Raw genomic sequence first — 17837 nt, 5'->3', positions numbered from 1 at the left:
TCTTTGACAAAGCAGGAAAGAATATCCAATGGTACAAAAGACAGTCTCTTTACCAAATGGTGCTGGGAGAACTGGACAGCAACATGCAGAAGGATGAAACTAGACCACTTTCTTACACCATTCACCAAAATAAACTCAAAATGGATGAAGGACCTGAAAGTGAGACAGGAAACCATCAAAACCCTAGAGGAGAAAGCAAGAAAAAACCTCTTTGACCTCAACCTCACCAATTTCTTACTCAACACATCTCCAAAAGCAAGGGAATTAAAAGCAAAAATGAACTATTGGGACCTTATCAAGATAAAAAGCTTCTGCACTGCAAAGGAAACAATCAACAAAACTAAAAGGCAACTGATGGAATGGGAAAAGATATTTGCAAATGACATATCGAATAAAGGGCTAGTATCCAAAATCTGTAAAGAACTCACCGAACTCCACACCCCAAAAAATAAATAATCCAGTGAGGAAATGAGTGGAAGATATGAATAGACACTTAAAAAAAATTTTTTTAATGTTTATTTACTTCTTAGAGAGAGACAGAGCATGAGCAGGGAAGGGGCAGAGACAGATGGAGACACAGAATTCAAAGCAGGCTCTAGGCTCAAAGCTGTTAGCACAAGCCTGATGCGGGGCTTGAACTCACTAGCCATGACATCATGACCTGGGCTGAAGTCCGATGCTTAACATACTGAGCCACCCAGGTGCCCCGACTAGACACTTTTCTAAAGACATCCAGATGGCCAAAAGACACATGAAAAGATGCTCAATGTCAGTCCTCATCAGGGAAATACAAATCAAAACCTCACTGAGATACCACATCACTCCGGTCAGAGTGGCTAAAATGAACAAATCAGGAGAATATAGATGCTGGAGAGGATGTGAAGAAACAGGAACCCTCTTGCACTGTGGGTGGGAATGCAAACTGGTGCAGCCACTCTGGAAAACAGTGTGGAGGTTCCTCAAAAAATTAAAAATAGATCTACCCTATGACCCAGCAGTAGCACTGCTAGGAATTTACCAAGGGATACAGGAGTGCTGATGCATAGGGGCGCTTGAACCCCAATGTTTATAGCAGCACTTTCAACAATAGCCAAAGTATGAAAAGAGCCTAAATGTCCATCAACTGATGAAGGGATAAAGAAATTGTGGTTTATATACACAACGGAATACTACTTGGCAATGAGAAAGAATGAAATATGGCCTTTTGTAGCAATATGGATGGAACTAGAAAGGATTATGCTAGGTGAAATAAGTCATACAGAGAAAGACAGATACCATATGTTTTCACTCTTAAAGTGGATCCTGAGAAACTTAACAGAAGACGCTGGAGGATGGGAAGGGGAAAAAAAAGAGAGGGAGGGAGGCAAACCATAAGAGACTCTTAAAAACTGAGAATAAATTGAGGGTTGATGGGGGTGGAAGGGAGGGGAGGGTGGGTGATGGGTATTGAGGAGGGCACCTGTTGGAATGAGCACTGGGTGTTGTATGGAAACCAATGTGACAATAAATTTCATATTAAAGAAAAAAAGATTGTCCTTTCCTCATTGCATGGTCTTGCCACTTTCTCAATAATTTGATCATATATGTGAGAGTTTATATCTATACTCTATTTTCATCCATTCGTCCACATGTCTGTCAATACTATTTTTTATTTTTGTGGATTTGTAAATAGTTTTGAAATCAGGAAGTGTGAGTTCTCCAACTTTTCTCATCTTTTTTCAAGATTTTTTTGGCTATTTGGGATCCACTGAAATTCCACATGAATTTTAGGATATGTTTTCCTATTTCTCCAAAAATATCACTTTGATTTTGATAGAAATTCCATTGAATCTGTAGACTTCTGTGGGTAGTATTTGCATCTTGTCAATCAATCCATGAACAAGGATGTCTAATCTTAACTTCTTTAAGCAATGTCTTATAGTTTTAATCTTCTTTAACCTCTTTGGTTGTTTATACATAAGTATTTCATTATTTTTTATGCTATTGTAAATAGAACTGTTTTCTTTTTGGATTTGTCATTGTTATGTATATAGAAATGTAGCTGATGTGTTGGGTGTTGATTTTGTATCCTGCTGAAATTTTGCTGAGATTTTTTTTTTTTTTTGCTGAAATTTATTAGGTCTAACAATTTTTGGGGGGCATCTTTAGGATTTGTATGTATAAGATGGTATTATCTTTGGACAGAGAAAATTTTTCTTTGTAATTTGGATGTCTCATTTCTTTTTCTTGCCTATTCTGTCTAGAACTTCCAGTACTTTATTGAAAAGAAGTGGCAAAATGGGCATCTTTGCCTCCTTCCTGATTTTAGAGGATTTTAGTCTCTTACTTTCGAGAATGATGTTAGCTACAGGTTTTCATATGTCTTTTATTATTTTAAGGTGGTTTCCTTCTGTACCTACATATTGTTTTTGTCATGAATTGGTGTACATTTTGTCAAATGCTTTTTTGACATGATCACGTGGTTCTTTTCCTTTATTCTGTTACTGTGGTGTGCTGCATTGATTGCTTTTGTTTACCGAACTCCATGATGCATTTCATAGCTACATCTGCTACTAACTCTATAGGAAACAAACCAGTAACATATTTTTAGTATCCTTCCTTTATCCTATTGTTTGAGAATAAAAATGTATAGTTTTCCTTCTACATTCTGGATATCATATAATGGTTTCACCATGTATCATTACTCAAGACCAAAATCTGCGTTTCAACAATGTAATACACCTGCACCTTACTGGTTATAACAGAAATATATAAAAAATAAGTTCTTTGCATTATAGCTAAGCATTAAAGACTCACAATATACTGATAGGGTAGGCATGGTTCTACTTTGCTCATTTTATAATAAGGTAACTAAAGAGAGATGTTAGCTTTATTTTGATACATAGCTACTAAGTGATGGAGATTTGGAAGCATCACTCCCTTTAACACATTTCAACTTTTTCACCAGTATTTTACACACTTCTCTGTTTCAGTGCCCTGATATCTTTTGCTAACCTTTCTAGTTAATACTAAAAATTTGCATGTAAACTATCTCAGGCTTTCAACCTACACATATAATCTGCAAAAAAAAAAAAAAAAAAAAAAAAAAATAGCTGGTTTGTAGTTTACCTTTTAAACCTTATTCATTTTATATTTATTTAAAAATCATGTTACAAAATAATCATTACTCAAATATTCCATATTTGTAAATTTGCCTACTTGCTAGGGTTTATAACCCCAAATCAATATTTATAGATCTCTCTTGGTCATTTGAATTCATGCTCAAGGTAAAAAAAAAAAAAAAAAAAAATCAGTCGCACCAAGGTTCACATTTTCACCTGAAGTTGAACAGATGACACTGTGCCTTATTATTTCAGCTCTCATACAGAGAGGAGCAGAGGATAAAAAAGGTAGGGAGCAGTGCACTGTACTGCAAAAAGCTCAGGTTGTGGACCCAAATGGAGCGTGTTTGAATCTCAACTCTGGCACCTATCAAGCAGCCCCATGTGAGTCATTTTTCACTTCTGAACCTCCTTTCCTTCTTTGAAATCTAGAGAAAATAGAATCTCTCAGGATGGGCTGTTTTTAAAATTTATTATCATATATATGTAATATATACACATTTACCCTAGAAGCAATGATTCAGTGGTAGCTAATTCAGTGCAGTGGGACTTTATGAAACAGCTACCACAATAATCAAATGTATTTGTATGATCCCACTTGTATAAGAATATTTAAATTACACATTATTTTATAGCTAAAAGGTCCAGTAAAATGTACAGCCCTTTTGTGAGCCACAATTATGCTTATATACCACTTGGGAAATACTTACTAAAAATTAAATATCAAAACACTTGCTCTCATTCAATTATTGGAGCTCTTTAACAAAGTAAATATGAATACAAATAATTTTGTAAATGATTATGTATGAATTGATCTGGACTACTGATCTCATGTAGCCCAAAAAATAAAATACCCAGAAAATACAAAGAATGATTTCTTATTTGCATACATTTATGAAACTTTGCCATCATCAGTGTTTGCCCCAGTCTCCCATGGCACTGTAATTTGTAGAAGTGATGTTCCAGGATCTGCAGTAAGGAAAACACCTGTAAGCATTCCCCAGTGCCTGCCAGCATCCTTATTCTTCACTGGTCCTGTCACATCACATCACTCTTTGAACTTCCACGAACTCATACACACACACACACACACACACACACGCACGCAGGCACGCTCCCACCACGGAATCAGACTTTGTGCATTCCAGAAGAGGCTACCTAGAAATGGGACGTGACCCTACCACCTTCCAGAGACACTTTGGGACTTGCTGACCTCCGCCCCAACAGGTGAAGAAGAGCTGCTCTGGGGACCCCACCTCCCAGAAGCTGCTCGCCCCCTCCTCCAAGTGCAGGGTCAGGCACGTGAGGACAACTGTCCCAGTCCTGTTCTGAGCCCTCCCAGCAGCAGGCCCCGCAGGATCCTGACTCTAGGCGGGCTCTGACAGGACGCAGGGCTCCCCCCAGCCGGGCACAGGGTTCAGGAGCAAGCTTCTGGAGCCCGCCACGCCCACAGGCTCTGCGACAGGTGACCCTCTACGGAGCAGGTCCTACACTCACGATGGCCGGCGGAAGTCAGCCAGCCCAGGCCTGAGAGGATCAGCAGGACAGGCAGCATTGCGCGGCCTGCCGGCCTTGCCACGGCGATGGCGGTTGGCTGCGGAATGGCGGCCGCTCGCGCGCGGGGGTCCTGAACTCCCTGCTGGCAGGGCGGGGGTGGGGGCGAGGGGGGGGGGCAGTGGGCTTGGGGGGCAGCGCGGGCGAAGGGGAGATCGGGGAGGGGCACGTGGTTTATTCCCGCCCCGCCCCTTCTGCTGACCCGCACGCGCAGCCGCAGCCCCGGGAGCCTGCCCACTGGGCTCTGGAGGCAAGAGGCAAGCTGGCCTGGTGCCCACGTGGGCTTGGGTTTTATTTTCCAGAACGAGAACATCTGAAACGCATTTAGGGATTACGTAAGGGTCATAAAGTGAAGTTTTCCCCTCTGGAAATGGACCATCTGCTGGTGAAGTGCTTGGCTGTTACCAGTAGTCCACGTCATAGTTTTCTGGCACAACGACTGAATTACTGTAGTGAAGAAAAACAAAATGGAAATTCACAATATGGTTAGTAGCAGACAGTTGTCTGTTTTAACCGTGCCTACTGCGGAGTTCTATTTTAAGTCTCAGGTCAAAACACATACGTGCAAAGGAACACAAACACAAAATAATGAAAAATCAATTCTTTTATAGATGAGTTTGTTTCTTAGAAAACTAAGTCCAAATAAAACACTAAACAAATGTAAATATGTGTTTATTATTTTAGTATTGATTTACAACTTAAGCATGAGGCAAAAGAATTGCAGCTATGAACTGACCAAAAAACGAAATACATTTATTCAGTTTTGCACACCTTTGTTCCTTAGAAAAACCTATGTTTAGGACACTAAGTGAATGTCTAAATGCAATTGTTTTTCCCCCAATCAATATGGAGTTCACACGTTGAAAGGCAATAGAGTTAATCTGGAAAGAACTTCCATCTCACGTTTTAATATACAGGTTGGTGACTTGCCTAATTTTAGTTTCTTCTTCAAAATTTATTTTCCACTGTAGCAAAATACAACTAACATAAAAATTTACCATCTTAACCATATTTAAAGTGTATATATAGTTTATTGCTACAAAGCATATTCACATTGTTGTGCAAATGTTACCACCAGCAATCACCAGAACTCTGTATCTTGCAAAACGGGAACTCTATATCCATTAAACAAGTCCCTATTTCCCCCTCCCCTAAACCCTGACGATGACAATTCTCATTTCTGTCTCTAGGAGTTTGACCTCTCCAGCTACCTCACATAAGTGGCCTCATACAGTATTTTTCTTTCGTGACTGGCTTATTTTATTCAGCATAATGGCTTCATTATGCTCCTGTTGTAGCATATTACAGAAGTTCTTTCCTTTTAAAAGCTGAATAATATTGCATTGTATATACATACCACATTTTGTGTATCTGTTTATCTGTCATGGACACTTGGGTTGCTTCCACCTTTTTGCTACTGTGAATAATGCTGCAATGAAATTGGCATACAGATATCTCTTCTGGATCCCACTCTCAATTATTTGGATATCTACTCAGCATATCAACAGAGTAAAAAGCAACCCCCCAAAATGGGAGAAAATATTTGGAAATCATATATCTGATAGGGGATTAATATCTAGACTATACAGAGAACTCCTGAGATTCAACAACAAAAACAAACACCTGATTAAGAAATGGCCAAAGGACTTGAATAGACATTTCTTCAGGTAAGATACAGAAATGGCCTAGAAGCACATGAAAAGATGCTCAAATCACTAATCATCAGGGAAATGCAAATAAAACCCACAAAGAACTATACTCTCACATCCCTCAGGATGGCTACTATCAAGAATGAGGAAATAAGTGTTAGCGAGGATATGAAGAAATCAGACCACTTGTACATTATTGGTGAGGATGTAAAATGGCACAGCCTCTGTAAAAGTTCTTAAAAATAAAGTAGAATTACCTAATTTCATTTTCATAAGAGTTTTTACAAGACATTCTTAAATTTTCCTTTCATGAAACTTGTGCTTTTATACCTTAAAATCAATACCTGTAGACAAATTCAAATACTGAATGCTTTTCCTGTTTGTAAACATAAACACAAAAATAGATAAAAATGGTTTTTTAAAAAGTTTAATTCCCATACTTCTTTCTAAATATTTGTTTCAGTAGCAATTAATATAATATGTAATTCTAAAATAGACATGTCTATTTATTTTACTAAAATATTTACTTCTTAACCATGTGGTTTTGGGGGGATTGATATAAGTATATAAAATACTCGAAGGGGCGCCTGGGTGGCTCAGTCAGTTAAGCACCCAACTCTTGATTTTGACTCAAGTCACGATCTCACGCTTAGTGAGTTTGAGGCCTGCATCCAGCTCTGTGCTGAGTGTGGAGCTTGCCTGGAATTCTCTCTTTCTCTCTCTCTCTCTGCCCCTTGCCTGTTTGTGCTCTCTCTCAAAATAAATAAAACTTTAAAAAAATACTTGAATATTTATAAATAATAATGTTTATGTAATAAGTTTATTAATTAACAATTATTATTGATATAATTATGTTATTGTATTGATGATAATATAATAATTACTGATAATGTAATTACTAATTGTGAATATTTGGATATATAAATATAAGTATTTGAATACATAGTATAAGCCAAGCAGTATGCCTGTGTTATCAAAATACAAAGAATATCATCCATGTATCCAAACAGGTCAAAGACTAACAGGAAACCAGATATGCATAAGAAATTCATTGTTAGCATAATATACAATGTTCTCCTGGAATGTTGCTAGTTTGTTTTCTCCACATATATTAAATGTAGCTACAGAAAGGATGTCACATCTGAGATTTGAACCATAATTGGATGAGTGAATGACTTGTATTGAGCCAGTAAATGTTCTCCTAAGAATAATATTAAATAATCCAAAAACTTTAAGTGTGGATGAATGATATTTTGTTTCAGAAAAGTAACTTATAATAGTCCTGGAGATGGTGAGATAGAAATGATGAGGACTGGAGACAGCAAATCCAGTTAGAAGTGTTTTCCATAGTTTAGGCCAGAAATGTCAACATCCTCACAGCTAAACCCTGAGGGGGGAAAAATATAAATATGAGAGGTATTTTGGAAACATAATTAAAAATAGTTGGGGCGCCTGGGTGGCTCAGTCTGTTGAGCGTCCGACTTCAGCTTAGGTCATGATCTCATGGTCTGTGAGTTCAAGCCCAGCATCAGGCTCTGTGCTGACAGCTCGGAGCCTGGAGCCTGCCTCAGATTCTGTGTCTCCCTCTCTCTCTGCCCCTCCCCTGCTCATGCTCTGTCTCAAAAATAAATAAAAATATTTAAAAAAAATTAAAATTAAAATTAAAAATAGTATCTCTGTCAACCCACTAAAAATCCTCTTCACAAATGTAGAAAGGAACAAAACAATGTTATTATTGAATAAGTGTTAGACCTGACTGTGTTGGGCTAAAGGGATTGTAAAGATAGAACGAAATCTCACCCTTTTATATAGCCAGGCAAATATAGTCCATGTCACACATGTTAACTGTCTTTATCCAAAATACAAATAAAACTTTCAATTTCTTTAGGATAACCAGGAAGTTGCAGCTTGGAACTAGACATCAAGGTTAAACTCCCAAGGAGCCAGGAAGATAGGAAGCTATCTCCCTTAATGTTTATGTTTGTAATAGATAGATGCCTACAAAGTCCTTAAGGAAAATATTCCTGGAGTGTAAAGCTGACAAATTTTATTTAGTTTTCCAAAAGAATTACATACGTCCCAAAGAGACAGAGAAAGGATTAACAATTCCACGTTTTCTAAAGGAAATAATCTAAGAAAAGGGTGTGTGTGGGTGGGGGGGGGTACTTCCTTTCATGTGTGGTGCCAGGGAAAATTGATGTTTTGTTTCATAAATTTGTATTTACCCTTACAATATATAGGGAGCCACATAGGTGCACTGACTAATTTGCTATGAAGCTTGTTAAATTGTTAAAGTGACTAGGCAACTGAGATGATAGTGCCACCAATTTTAGGAGAGGCAGATTTGTACAGTAGTTGGGAGATAATCAGTTGGGTTGAAGATTTGTTGAATTTGCGGTCTTTGTGGATGAACAAGGGGATTTTCCATAGTTTAGGCCAGAAATGGCAAGTCCTTATAGCTAAACCAAGGATCTAGATGAGTCTGCATCCTTATAATTTGAGTTGAACATCTACAAAGGCAATTTGAAGGAAAGAGAGTGAATTAGTCAATCTAAGAAACATATAGAGAAAAAGTGGATGTCCAAAAGGAATTTGTGGATCATACAGATAATTTCAGTGACTAAGGGAACAGAAAGAAAGAAAATGAAACTGATAAAGAATGAAAAGTACGGCAAATTAGGAATTAGAAGAAGTTAATCTTATGGTGATTTTGTTAAATGGTTTTCTTGAATCTGTTGAGCTGATCTTTTAAATACCCAGTCTACTATGGTAAATTATTGATTGAACCTTGTGTTCCCTGGATAAATCACATTTGGTCATGATATGTTATTTTTTTTTATTTATTTATTTTGAGAGAGAAAGAAAGTGTGAGCAGGGGAGGGGGAGAGAGAAGGAGAGAGAGAGAGAGAGAGAGAGAGAGAGAGAGAGAGAGAAGGAATCCCAAGGAGGCTCCTCACTGCCAGCACAGAGCTCCACAGGGAGCTCAAACTCAGGAAGCATGAGATCACGACCTAAGCTGAAACCAAGAGTTGGATGCATAAGCAACTGCGCTACCCAGGTGCCCTGTTATTCTTTTTTATATAACATTGGATTCAGTTTGAGGGATACAAATTGATGTGTATTTTTCTTGTGTTATTTATTTGTAAGGCTTGTATCAAGGTAATAGTATCTTCTTAGAAGGAGTCTGGAAGTGTGCTAAAATATGTGGGAGATTTTGTATAACATTGGTATTATTTGTTCTTTTAATGTTTGGCATAATTTACCAGTGGAGGTATCTGGGTTGGAGACTATAGATAGATTTTCAACTGCAAATTCAGTTTATTTATGGATAGAAGCCTGTTCAGGTTCTCCATTTCTTACATTTGTTTGTCTTGCTTTGATATTTAGATTTTCTTTCAACTTAAAAAAATGTTTTTAATGTTTTATTATTTGTTTTTGAGAGGCGGGGAGGGGCAAAGAGAGAGGGAGACACAGAATCCAAAGAAACCACAGGATCCAAATTCCAGTTAGTTAACATATAGTGCAATGTCAGTTTCAGGTGTAGAAATCAGTGGTTCATCACTTACATACAGCACCCAATGCTCATCCCAACAAGTGCCCTCCTTAATGCTTATAACCCATTTAGGCCATCCCCCTGCCCGCCTCCCCTCCAGCAACACTCAATTTATTCTCTAAAGTTAAGAGTCTTTTTTATGGTTTGCTTCTCTTCCCGTCCCCCCCCCCACCCCCCTCCCCACTCTGTCTCCTACCATGTTGATCTGTTTTGTTTCTTTTGTTCCTGGAGAAGAAATGACACCTCTCCCAGTTGCTCTCCAAGAAGGGGGAACTGTGTCTCTCTGTGTGTCCAAGGGGATCCTCAGATTTTGCCTTCTGTTCCCGGGCCATATGCTCTCCTTCTTCATAGGATCACTGCAGCACTTTCAGGCCTCCATACAAGTCATGCCAGGACCTCTAAAATTCCAGCCATTGAGCCTTGCTGAATTTAAAAACTCAGGACTATCAGCCCCACTCCTTTTCCCAGGCAATGGCTTTGGGGAATTGTTTTCTTTGTATGATCCCCTGTGTTTTCCTATTTCTTTCTCTTTCTCTTGCCTCTCTTCATGACCAGTGCTCCCTCCCCTTAGCAGCACCCACTATCCATTTCTCCCACAAATCACGTCTCCACACCTCCTACCTTCCATGACATGTTTGGCCTCTTCTCTCCATCTCGTTGTGAAGTCTGTTCTGTCAGTCCTCAGATGGATTTCTTGGGTGTTCAGAATTATTTGATATTTATCTAGCTGTGTTTGAGGGAGAAGGCAAGCCTAGGGTCCTACTATGACTCCAGCATCTTAATTCCTCCCCATTTCTTTTTGAATAAGCTTCGATAGTTCAGTCTTTCAGGAATTTGTCCATTTCATTTAGGTTGTCAGACTGTCTAGTATTAACACTTTTATAATATTTCCTCAGCATTTTTTCATTGTAATGAGGGATCTTCTCTCATTCTAGATACTGGTATTGTTGTTGTCTACTGTCTCTTTATTCTTACCAGTGTGGCTACACAGTTAGTACTTTTCCAAAAAGATCTTTCCCAAAACATAGTTTTTTTGTTTCACTGGTTTCATTGTTTTCCTGTTTTCTATTTTGTTATTGCTGTTTTCTAAATTTCGTAATTTCATTTCCATTTTATATGGGGTTGAATTTGTTCCTCTTTGTATACTTTTTTTGTGTGGAAGCTAATGTAGTTGATTTAAAATGTTTTACCTTTCTGATATAAATTATTAATAATATAACTTTTCCCCAAAGTACTGCTATCTATCTATCTATCTGACAAATTTTATCATGTATTTTTATTTTCAATTAGTGTTCAAATATGTTTTAAGTTCTCTATTTATTTTTTTTCTCTGATCAGTGAATTACTGAAAAATATGTGGCATACTTTCCAAAACATTTTTGTATAATTCTATTTGTTCAGAGTACATATTTCACATGATCTGAATCTGTTTGAATTTGTTACTTTTTCAAGGCACACTTTAGGACTAACTTGTTAAATGTTTCAGGTGCATTTGAAACAAATGTGATTTCTGCTGTTGTAGTGAGGTCTTCTAACAGGTCATGCTGCTAATTAGTGTTTTTCAATTCTTTTATATTCTTACTGTTTTTCAGTCTGCTTATATTGAGAGAGAGAGAGAGAGATGTTGAAACTTCGAATTATATTTGTGACTTTTTCTCTTATGCAGCTCATAATAGAGTTTCAAATATATAAAGCAAAGTCTGTTAGAACTGAAGGAATTATATGTGCTCTTAAAGACTATTCTTTTATTATGATTATAATGATCAAGTTATACTCTTGTTATAATATTTCTTCTTCAGACTATGTTGGCTGACATAAATATAGCCACTTTAGCTTCCTTTTGGTTAGTGTTAGCATGGTAGATATTATACTTGTAACACATTTGTTTCTTTAGATTGAATGTGGATTTCTTGCTGAGAGCATATATTTATCTTGATTCTTATCCAATTTTACATTTTCTGTTATTTAAAACATTTTTTTAGTTTATTTATTTATTTTTGAGAGAGAGAGAAATAGAGAGCACAAGCAAGGGAGGGGCAGACAGAACAGACAAAATCCCAAGCAGGCTCTGCACCATCAGCACCAAGCCCAATGTGGGGCTTGAACTCATGAACAGTGAGATCATGACCTGAGCCAAGATCGAATTGGACCAAGCTTAACCACTGTGCCACCCAGGTGCCCCACATTTTCTGTTTTTTAGGGTTTTTTAAATTGGTGTATTTAGACTAAAAGTAGTTAGATGAAATTAGTATTAGTATTTAGACTAAATTTAATTAGATAAAATTTATTGACTCTGTATGGTTGAGTTTCAATATAACACCTCGCTATATATTATCATTGTCATTCTTTTTATCCTCTTTTCTAGATTCTTGGGAATCATTTAATAGGCTTTGGGGGGGGGGGCAAATGTTAATTTTGCTTAATTTTTTGAAATACTTATGGATTTATAGGAAGTTTAAAATGTTTTACTGGGAGATTTAATGTGTGTATACACAAGGATAAAAAGGTATCCTTCCCTTGGTTTCTCCTGATGGTAAAATCTTGCATAATTATATTACATTATCAAAGCCAGGAAATCAACATTGGTATATTCCACAGAGTTAATTTAGATTTTATCATTTTTTACATGCAATGACTTGTGTTTATATGTGTATTAATGTATTCTATCTTATTACATGTATAAATTAGTGTGTCCAACACCAACATCAACATATAGAATTGTTCCATCACCACAAAAAGCCATACAATCCCTACTTGGTACACCTACCTGCCTTACTCCCAATCCTAATCCCTGGCAACCACTAATCTGGTCTCCATTACTATAACTGTAATGCAAGTACTTTATATAAGTGGTATTGTATGGTAGCTCTTGAACTTTGTTTTTTTCTCTCATGTAATTCCCTTAGATCCATCAAAATTGCGTTATGTATTAATAATTAATTTCTTGCTATTCCTGAGTAGCTTCCGCAGTATGAATATTCCACAGTTTGTTAAACCAGTCATCCATCAAAAGATCAATTGGATAATTTTTATCCAATTTTATCAATTGGATAACTAAAAATTATAACATTGCTATGGATGTTCATGCACAGTATTTTTGTATAAATGTAAAAGTCCTCTCTAGGGTAAATACCCAAGAGTGAAATTACTGGGTTGTATGATAAGGCTGACTAATTGTAGTCATAGTAGCTATGTGGTTTTGCATTTCCTCCAGCAATGTACAAGTGATCCAATTTTCTGTATCCTCATCAGTATTTACTATATTAATATTTTTTATCTTAATCAATCTATTGGGGGAAGTGTGATATTATCTCATTGTTGTTTTAATAATTACCCAAGTAACTACTCATGTTAAGTATAACTTAATATGCTTGCTTGCCATCTGTACATACTCTTTAGTCCATTCTCTGCTCACATCTTTGTCTTTTTCTAACCCCACATTTTTTCAACTGTTGGTGAACTTTTAAAATATAGATATAAAGTCTTTGTGGGATATATGGTTTGCAAATACATTCTATCAGACCGAATCTGTATTTTTACCTTTTTAACAGGATATTTTTCAGATCAAATACATTTAATTTGTATCACATACAAATTTTTCTTATGGATCATGATTTGTTCTCATATGAAAGAATTTTTGATCTTGTCCTACATCTGTAGAGTTTTTTATGTATTCATTAGAAAGTTGAATAGTTTAACTTATTAAATTTATGTCTACGATCCAATTTTTGACCTTCTATTTTTAAGTAGTTTCATATTCATAGCAAGTTGCAAAGACATGTACAGAAAGCTTTCATGTACCCCTTACTCAGCCTTTCCCATGATAACATTTTGCCTAACTATACTATAATATGAAAAGGTAATTTACATTAACACAACCTACAGAGATTGCTCAGATTGCACAATTTAGACATGCATGCATATGTGTGTATGTTTATGTCCAGGTAGTTCTATGCAACTTGATCACATGTGTAGTTTCATGTAATTATAACCACATCAAGATACAGAACTGTACCATCAACAAAAGCTTTTGTTGCTACTCTTTAAAGGACATACCCACTCTCTCCGTTATCCCTATCTCTTGGCAACTACTAATCTATCCTCAAAAACTGTCATTTTTAATATGACAAGAATTTTATATAATTGGAATCATAGTGTATCTAACCTTTTGAAAAGGGCTTTGTTTCACTTAGCATAATTCCCTTTAGTGTTCTCAAAATTGTTTCTATTAATACTTTGTTTTCTTTTATTACTGTATAGTGTGTGGTGGTATGGGTTTACCACAGGTTGTATAATGATTTATTCATTGAATGACCTTAATTTCCAGATTTGGGGTATTCTGTTTTATGGTGTTATGAACATTTGTGTTCAAGTTTGTGTGAGAGAATGATTTTCATTTCTCAGAGATAAATCTCCAAGAGTGAAATTGTTGGATTGGTAGCTCTCTCAAGGTAAGTGATTTATTGGGAACAGAAAGTGAAGAAGTCCAAACGTAAGGACACTGTCATACACTATGGAGATTATGTTGGTAAACAATTAATATAAGGCTGGAAGCTATTGAGAACAAGCTAAATTACAAATCATCTAAAATTTTAACAGAGAGAACCAGGAAAAGAGACAGCTAAGAAACGTCCTTTTGGGTTCAGAAAGAAACAAGCCTCAAAGACTACCCTTGCAAAGGCAATTGGATCTAATTGGATCAGACAATAGGGCAATTTGTGCCGTCACTATTAGCCTTTTATGTGATGAAAAATCTTTTGATATTTTTTGAATATATTCCTATGATACATGTTGAGGATAGAAATACACAATACTTTAAGCTACCAATTCTCTAATTGCTTTATAAACTCAGTAAGAATCGAGAGAGGATATTCATGTACAAATAAAAAAAAGCATTAGTAAACTATATATGCGTGTATATACAACTCCTGTAAAAGATAAAATATAAGCAAATAGGGAAAAGAGGCCAAATGACATGAAAGTAATTTCTGTGTAGAAAAAAATGGTGCAGCCCAGATGAAAATAAAGATTTGCAGCCTCACTAATAAAATTTAAAAAATATATAAGAAACACAATATTAGACACAATTACCATCTCCTATCTCACATACAGAAAGGGAGGCAAACCATAACAGACTCTTAAAGACAGAGAACTGAGGGTTGCTTGAGGCGAGATGGATAGGGGGATGGGCTAAATGGGTGAGGAGCATTAAGGAGGGCAGTTGTGGAGATGAGCACTGGGTGTTATATGTTAAGTGATGAATCACTGGGTTCTACTCCTGATACCAATACTATAATGTATGTTAACTAACTTGAATTTAAATAAATAAATCAAAAAAGAAAAAAAAAAGAAAGAAAGCTGGGATGTACAAGAGACTTTAAAACAAAGACTGTAATAAAGACAAAGAAAGGTGTTATATAATGCAAAGGGGTCAATCCAAACAAGATATATGCACCTAAATATAGAAAGCAAATATTAACAGATCTACAGGGAGATATAGCAGTACAGTTGTAGTAGGGGACTTAAATTACCCACTGACATCAAGGGAGAGGTCATCCACTAGAAAAAACATTAATTAATTATAACTTTTGAGAAACCCAAAACTGGATAGTTTTACTGGTGATACATTTCATCACAAGAGAAGAAGGACAAAAATAAGAATAGCATGTAGAAATTAATAAGAAATGGTATCTAATTTCTAAGGAATTCTGAAGGGATTTTTTTTCATAGGATTTGAAACTACTGAAGAGAAATATTTTGAGGTTCAGGAATTAATAAAAGTTTGAACACAACATCTAAATACTGTAAATATTCATTGGGAAAACAGTTCTAGAACAGCCAAAATTTTGACTTGCTGCAGTATGCTAAAAACAATCTATTGGAAAACAAAATTATAAAAATGCCTTTTACATTAGATTAAAAATAATGCATACTTAGCAATGAATATAACTAATGAATATAAGGAATGAATATAACTTAGGAATATTATATAATGGATTTATTTCACTGGTCAATGAGTAGTACAATTTAAGATCATAAATTATTTGCATAGTCATATTTACCCTTCATATTCTGCATTTTGTCTGTTGCATGATTTTCTCATTTCATTTCGTTTCATGATCATAATGGTGAAAATTATGATAAAGGGAAGAACAATGTAGAAACTCAGAATAAGCCAGTTGTTTTGCTGTGCATTGTAGCCTTCTTCAATAAAAATTATATCTAAAAATGAAATAGAAATCAGTAGATATTCACTAAATATTTAAAAAAACATATTTCTTTCACTTTAATTATTTTGTATATAATATTTATGTAAATGATTGAAATTTTAATACATTGCAAACTCTTATGGGGAAAATAAAAGGACATTTAAGTTCATAACCCTAAACAGTGATGGAGCTTTTGTCAGATTTCTTGTCTTTTATGCATATTTTTAATTATTATGCTAACTGTGTACATGTTTTGAGTACTGCTTACTACATTTGGCATATTTATGACATCAATATTTTTTAAAAAAGTAATACAGTAATAGAATTTAATTTAAAAATTAGGAAGGATAAGTCAGTCAGAGAAAGAAAAATATCATATGATTTCACTCATATCTGGAATTTAGGAAACAAAAGAGATGAACATATGGGAAGGTGAAAAAGGAGAGAGAGAGGGAAGTAAACCATGAGAAACTCTTAACAGTAGAGAAGAAAGTGAGGGTTGATGGGGGGAGGTGGGTGGAGGATGGACTCAATAGGCTATGGGTACTAAGGAAGGCACTTTTTATGATAAGCCCTGGGTGTAATATGTAACTGATGAATCACTGAGTTCTACTCCTGGAATTCATATTACACTATATATTAACTAACTGGAATTTAAATAAAATTTTTGGGACAAAAGACTCACCTAGATCATAAAGGTTGCAAATAAAAGAATTTTATTATAGCAGTTTTGTGATAGAAGAAGAGAAACAGCATAAAGGTCCATCAACAGGACAAGGGCTAAATTAAGTTATGAGATATCCATACAATGTGATACCGTGTCACTACTAAAAAGAATGAGATAGACTTTGATAAATTAAATGATATAGGGAATGGACAACTCAAGTAGAATATATATTTTAGGATCTCCTTTTTTGTAAAAATAAAAACTAACCAAATGAGTGATTGAGTGATGCATGGATGAATTGATAGATGGAGAGCTATCTCAAAACATATCCTGCCAGAATCCAAGAGAATCCTCAATATTTTCTAATCAATATTTCTTTCCTAAGTTTACAAGTATCTTGATTTCTTTTATTAGTATTTAGTGAATTTTTACTGGAGTATAACATAAAAACAGAAATTGATGCATGCCATGATTATACAGCTCAAAGAATTTTCTAAATTAAATACAACCATATAGTCAACACCAAATCCAGGGCTCAGGATATTATGAGTACCTCAGAACACTCAACCTGATTTTTTCCAGTAATTATACTTCCAAAAGAGAAATACTACATGAATCAATTTTTGACATTTTTAAACCTTATGTGAATAGAATTATATTGTATGTACTTTTTCTTTTTTTTAATTTAATTTTTTATTTTTAAAAATTTACATCTAAATTAGTTAGCATATAGTGCAACAATGATTTCAGGAGTAGATTCATTAATGCCTCTTACCTAGTTAGCCCATCCCCCCTCCCACAACCGCTCCAGTAATCCTCAGTTTGTTCTCCATATTTATGAGTCTTTTCTGCTTTGTCCCCCTCCCTGTTTTTATATTATTTTTATTTCCCTTCCCTTATGTTCATCTATTGTGTCTTTTAAAGTCCTCATATGAGTGAAGTCATATGATTTTTGTCTTTCTCTGACTGACTAATTTAACTTAGCATAATACCCTCCAGTTCCATCCATGTAGTTCAAATGACAAGATTTCATTCTTTTTGATTGCCGAGTAATACTCCATTATATATATATATATATACACACCACATTTTCTTTATCCATTC

General features: G+C 35.5%; 1 protein-coding gene and 1 long non-coding RNA gene across 3 annotated transcripts in view; both read right to left on the bottom strand.

Moving 5' to 3' along the window:
- Window positions 1–3837: 3837 nt before the first annotated feature.
- Window positions 3838–4712, bottom strand: LOC123582788. 2 transcript variants are annotated; one of them, XR_006704559.1, is made up of 2 exons: window positions 4553–4712; window positions 3838–4070 (listed from the first exon to the last, which is right to left on the bottom strand). It is a non-coding gene; the product is annotated as an uncharacterized LOC123582788 (long non-coding RNA). The 2 variants fall into 2 exon arrangements; XR_006704567.1 differs by having other exon boundaries at window positions 4599–4712.
- A 206-nt stretch (window positions 4713–4918) lies between these two features.
- ADAM18 (ADAM metallopeptidase domain 18) overlaps window positions 4919–17837 on the bottom strand; it is a 144794-nt gene continuing 131875 nt past the window's right edge. Inside the window, exons 19-20 of the mRNA XM_045459772.1 lie at window positions 15920–16079; window positions 4919–5102 (exon numbers count right to left, since the gene is read on the bottom strand). Of these exons, the coding sequence (XP_045315728.1) occupies window positions 5057–5102; window positions 15920–16079 (206 nt within the window). The 3' untranslated portion in view covers window positions 4919–5056. The remainder of the gene's footprint in view (window positions 5103–15919; window positions 16080–17837) is intronic.

The sequence above is a fragment of the Leopardus geoffroyi genome, chromosome B1 (assembly GCF_018350155.1).
Source record: "Leopardus geoffroyi isolate Oge1 chromosome B1, O.geoffroyi_Oge1_pat1.0, whole genome shotgun sequence".
Classification (NCBI taxonomy): domain Eukaryota; kingdom Metazoa; phylum Chordata; class Mammalia; order Carnivora; family Felidae; genus Leopardus; species Leopardus geoffroyi.
This window is presented reverse-complemented; position numbering and strand designations above follow the sequence as displayed.